Consider the following 5,431-nt stretch of genomic DNA (forward strand, 5'->3'; position numbering starts at 1 on the left):
CCCGTGACGTCATTTCCACTTGGACGTCAAAAACATTTGTGCAGTAATTAGAAAAAAGTCCACTTCATTTTAATCAAAAATTAAACTGTATTAAGTTTTGCCAACATTAACAAAAGCAACGTTTAATTCACTCTGCACACTGAAGAGCTCCCACTCGGATGGATTTTCATAACAGCCAAAAAAGGTGAAAAATCTGTTTTTAATTTGACAATTTTGTCACAAAAACTACTGTCATCACAAGTATAGTCAACCTGCAAATAAACCCAATTTATGCTGACAGTCACGTGATACAAATGCACTCCAACTAACAACTTTTGGTCCCTATTTTTCACACCCAAGTTCTCAGAGACACACCAACGCGCTGCAAAATAAAAACAAGGTCAACATTTTATTTCAAGAGCATATCTTACAAATTAGCTTCTTGTCAAAAACACAAAAATCCAAATAGCTTCACTTTATTGGCTTGAATTGACTTTTTTTTTATCATCAAAATGCTTACATGTGATAGATAAAACATGGCCTTTTTAAACTTTTTTAACGTGGTTACCCAACAACGAATAACAAAATAGAAAAAAAAACATGACAATATGAAAAATATTTAACAGCTACATGTCAAAGATTGAGACCACAATTATGTGACTTAAAAAAAAAAGGAGGTGGGTGGGTAAAGTTCAAAATCGGAAGAAATCTTTATGGCAGGAAGGCATTAGAGACAAAGCTCTGCTTTTTTATTATTATTTTTCGTCAAGCAGTACATGACACTAAAACCCGGAAATGGGAAAAAAAAAAAAAACAAAAAAAAAAAAAAACAGGAGGTACATTCAAAGCTTTGGCTATCAATGGAAAAGAAAATAATAATTAAAAACACAACCAAAATGAAATAAGATGGCAATAACATTGACTAGCAAGCATTACGTCATGTTATCCACCTGACTACAAAACTAAAAAAAGCAGAAACTTTTGACAGTATGAGTTTTTTTTATGAGGAATTCAAAAAAATACACAGTGAAATATTACATGGGGGGGGGAAAACCACCAATATGTTTCCCAACTGTGAACATGAAATCATCATGGGGGGGGGGGGGGTGTGTTAAAATTAATGCTAACATGCAAGTTAGCTTTGACTTCATCTTTTTCCGGCTGTTAAAAAAAGACAAAAATTACCAAGACTTCTACGCGTGGGTGTTTTTTTCTTTTCTTCTCGTCAATATTCTATTTTCCTCCCGACCGCTGTGGAGCTGAAGCGCCTGAATCGAGCGGGCTCACGCTAAAAACTAGAAACTCCCCGCAGGAACTAAAGTGGAGCAATAAGAAGTCTTTAAAAAAAAAAAAAGTAGAAGAGTTTCTAGTAAGACGATGATGAAAAAGAAAAAGACGGTTAGTCTGTCAAAGGTTATCTAACTTACCAGACTACAATGTTGCCTACAAGTGTAACACCTTGATGGATTGTTCATCAAGTGCTTGTGATGTCATTCTTGGGCGGCGGCGGCGCCCCCCTCCCCCGCAGCGGTGCTATTGTTGTTGTTTTCTTCCCGCTGCTGGACAGGGGCAGCATCCGCACGTTCCTCCGCCTCGCTGTCTTTGCGCTCCTCCGCGGCGCCGTCGGAATGGTTCCAGGGGGCGCCGTCCGGCTGGGCCTCGTTTTGGACTTCATTCTTGATGCCGGAGGTTTTAGGGCGCCCCCTTTTGCGCGGTACACCGTCCTCCGTCAAACTAGGGCGTCCCAGGGGGCGCGACAAGGGGGCGGGGCTGCGCAGGTGGGCGCCACGTTTGGATTGGGACTTGCGCGGTCGGCCGGGTGCGCGGCGGGGCGGTGGGGGGGCTCCCTCCGGCGGATCCACCAGAGGATACTTCCTGGGCCTGCCGAGGGGCTTCCACACTTTGGGCTTGGCGGGCTCGGAGGGGTGCTTCCGAGGACGGCCTCTTTTACGCGGGGGTCCGTCGTACGAGGCACCGGGACGCTTTTGAGCCTCCGACTTGCGCGGGCGGCCTCTGCCCCGACGGATGACCGGGGCCCCCCCGGGGGCACCGGCGACGGGATGCTTCCTCGGCCTCCCCAGCGGCTTCCACACTCTGTTTTTGGAGTCCTCCGAGGACGGCAGAGGGTACTTCCTGGGACGGCCCCGCCCGGCGGGTATTTTCCTGGGTCTGCCGCGCTTCCCTTTCTTCCCCGGAAGACGTATGACCAGCCTGGAGGGCGGGATCTGCTTTCTTCGGGGGCGTCCCGCTTGAAAGAGCGCCAACGACATGGGCGGCTTCTTGTTGACGGAGCCTTTCGGTCGGCCTCGCCCTCTTTTGGGGCCGTCCGAGGCGGGCGACGGACGTCGCTCGGCGCTGCTCTTTCTCGGCCTTCCTCTGCCCCTGGGAGTGGCGATGCCGTTGGGCGACTTGTTCTCACCGTCGCCTAACTCGACACGGGGCACCTTTTTCAAGGCACCGTCGGTCTGGCCCGTCTCATCGTTCTCTCCCTCGTCGGCGATGTGCTCCACCTTGCGCTTGCCGGATCCTTTGGGGCGTCCCCTTCCCCTTTTGGGCGTGTCTGAGCCGGCGTTGTCGGCCGTCTTTTCTGCCGTGCGCTTGCCGCCGGAGCCCTTTGGCCGGCCCCTCTTCTTGGGCGTGTGATCCTCGCCGCCGCTGGCGTTCTCGAAGCCCAGCGCGGGGCCGCTGTTGGCGATGCCCGAAACCAGCTCCATGAGGTTCACGTCGGGAACGCTGATCTGCGGCTTCTTGGAACCTTTAGGTCTCCCCCTGCCCCTTTTCACCAAAACCTTGTCAGGAACGTCTTCGCTGGACTCCGGCTGGCTCGGAATGTTGCCTTGCGCTTCTTCAACCGCTTTCTTTTCTTCTTCCATGCCGCTCGCACAGACTGCTTCAGTTAAATCAACATCTGTAAAATAGTAAGTCCGAAATTGGAATTATTTGGTAATAATTACAAAGCCCTGCTACAAATAGCATTTATAATAGTCGTCAAAGCGTTACTTTTCCCTAGAGCAGAAGCAAAAAGGAGAGTACTTTTAAAATTATAAACAAACACCATTAAGTGAATAGGAAATAAGCACTAGATCATCTGGAAAGTTCATACAAATTACTAGATTTTTTTTTTGCATCTGCGCACTTCAAATTGCAATGTTTGCACTCCTCAAATATGAACACATTTTAGATAACCGATGCAACCATCAACAAAAATGGGACATGCATTGTTTTTTTTGTTTTTTTTTAATGTGTGGCTCCCAGCGTTTAACATTGAACTGTTGACACCCAGCGATCGTTATGAATGGTGCTGCCCTCTCCAGGACATTACGCGAAATTTAAGAAGAATCGTGGCATTTTTTAACTCCCCCCCCGTATACACTAGTCCTTTAGTAATATTTAAAACAAGACTATTTACGTCCTGTTCCCGTTGTACATGGCAAAATGAAATCCCCGCACGATTCACAATTTAATTTGCATTTCCCATACAATCAAAACTCGGGGATTAGACCCCCAACGCCCCCCCCCCCAAAAAAAAAACAAACGTTTTACATGTTTATCAATGTGTCCTTAATATCCTCACGAGACTACTTCGACCACTTTTTAACCTCTTTAATGTAAGATATTCTGGAAACTCAACAGAAATAATAAAAACAAAATATTTTTGGGCCAAAACAAAATGTATTTTCTTTAATATATAATTAAACACTACCCTTATTATAACCGTAATCATTTAAATGTTTTGTATTCCCTATTCGGGGAATCTTCGCCTGGAAAACGGCACAATCTCCGGGTCATTAAAATTTAAACACCGCTCGAAAACAAATCTAAAATACGGAGATAATGTTTCCTTACGGTATAAAATACGCAAAATTAAACGGCAAAGACGTTTATTAAATGATAGTCGTCGTTGTTCGGTGGGAGGGTGTTTATCGCGGAACAGACTAATTCCTGGAAGGGACTCTTAAAATGGCGGGAAGGCGTCTCTCCGTTCAAGTGTTTCCCCCAAATTGACGAATGTGCTCCTTCACAACAAACAAACAAAAACACCAAGCCGCACAAACGCATTTCCGTGCAATATTCAACGAACCAAGCGGAAAAAATCCACCAAATCCCCCGCATTTATCGCCGCCAAAACGGACCACGCTCGTCCATCATTTCCAAGCAAACAATCAGTATGCTTTTTATGGAACGGGTTGTTTTCCAGGCGTTAGCCGGTTTCAAAATTCGCCGCGGCGAGGAGGCGAGGGCGAGCAAATGTTGCCGTTTGAACTGTCACATTCGGCCCCGCGTCAGCTCTCTTACCTTCAAATTTTCCCCGTGATGGCTTCGAAATGATTCCGCAAAAAATATCACATGAAATTATTAGCGACGGAGAACTCCAAAAATGCGCCAAATATTATCGCTGTGACGGCAGTAATAAATTCGCAGTCGCTTCCGGTGGTCCGTCCAATGCAATCGACCCGGGTGGCAACGACAACGGTGCGTCGCTTTGGTTCCTACATCAGTTTTTATTTTATTTTAACAAAATTGAACATACTATTACAAACAATTTGGAGCCACAGAAAAGAATGTACATATTTATACAGATAAAACATTTTTTATTGTATTAATTTCTAAAAATATTCAAATTCAATGACACGTAGAAAAAAATAATGGTGTTTTTTTTTTTTAAATCGTCTTTATTGGAATAAATTCCGGGTTAAACCTTATTAAGGTAGGAAAAAGAGACATAATTATTATTACTAATAGAATTGATATTTCTTACACATGCACATCAGTGGTACACAAAGGAACAAAGGAAAACCATGCTGCGAAGTGTGAAGTGTAATTTTATGATCCCCTTATCCTCACAAGGGGAGTTGCTGGAGCCTATCCCAGGCCTCGCCTAGCCTGAACTGTCCATGCATCCATTTTCTGAGCCGCTTATCCTCACGAGGGTCCCGAGAGTGCCGGAGCCAATCCCAGCCGTCATTGGGCAGGAGGCAGGGTACGCCCTGAACTGGTTGATACATCGAGTTTGATTGTAAAATAATTTTTCAAAATGTAAACATTTTTGACCACTCTCAATAAAAATATCCATCGATCCATTTTCTTTGCCGCTTATCCTCACGAGGGAGCCGCAGTCAATCCCAGTCGTCATCGGGCAGGAGGCAGAGTACACCCTGAACTGGTTGATACCATCGAGTTTTATTGAAAAATAATTTTTCAAAATGTAAACATTTAGACCACTCTGAATATAAATATTTATTAACAAAAGTTTTGATTGTATTTCTGGTTAAACGAAACCTTGCATACTCGTGGATTCCCTTTTTCCTACCGTGAGTCCATTTCAACGTGTCATCAAGTCCTACTGAATGGATGAAAAAGGGCTACAAATATGAGCATTTATGTGTAAAAAATATTTCTGTGGTGGCAGCACAGTGGGCAAGTGGATCGCACTTTTGCCTCACATTTCTGT

At 44.9% G+C, this 5,431-nt stretch overlaps 1 protein-coding gene across 1 annotated transcript; it reads right to left on the reverse strand.

Moving 5' to 3' along the window:
* Positions 1 to 180: 180 nt before the first annotated feature.
* On the reverse strand, positions 181 to 4,440 carry LOC133499550 (basic salivary proline-rich protein 4-like). The gene is made up of 2 exons (XM_061817702.1): positions 4,276 to 4,440; positions 181 to 2,887 (listed from the first exon to the last, which is right to left on the reverse strand). Exon 2 carries the CDS (start codon positions 2,850 to 2,852, stop codon positions 1,470 to 1,472), a length of 1,383 nt encoding a protein of 460 aa, XP_061673686.1. The 5' UTR covers positions 2,853 to 2,887; positions 4,276 to 4,440; the 3' UTR covers positions 181 to 1,469.
* Between the last annotated feature and the right edge of the window lie 991 nt (positions 4,441 to 5,431).

This window comes from Syngnathoides biaculeatus, chromosome 1, assembly GCF_019802595.1.
Source record: "Syngnathoides biaculeatus isolate LvHL_M chromosome 1, ASM1980259v1, whole genome shotgun sequence".
Lineage (NCBI taxonomy): Eukaryota > Metazoa > Chordata > Actinopteri > Syngnathiformes > Syngnathidae > Syngnathoides > Syngnathoides biaculeatus.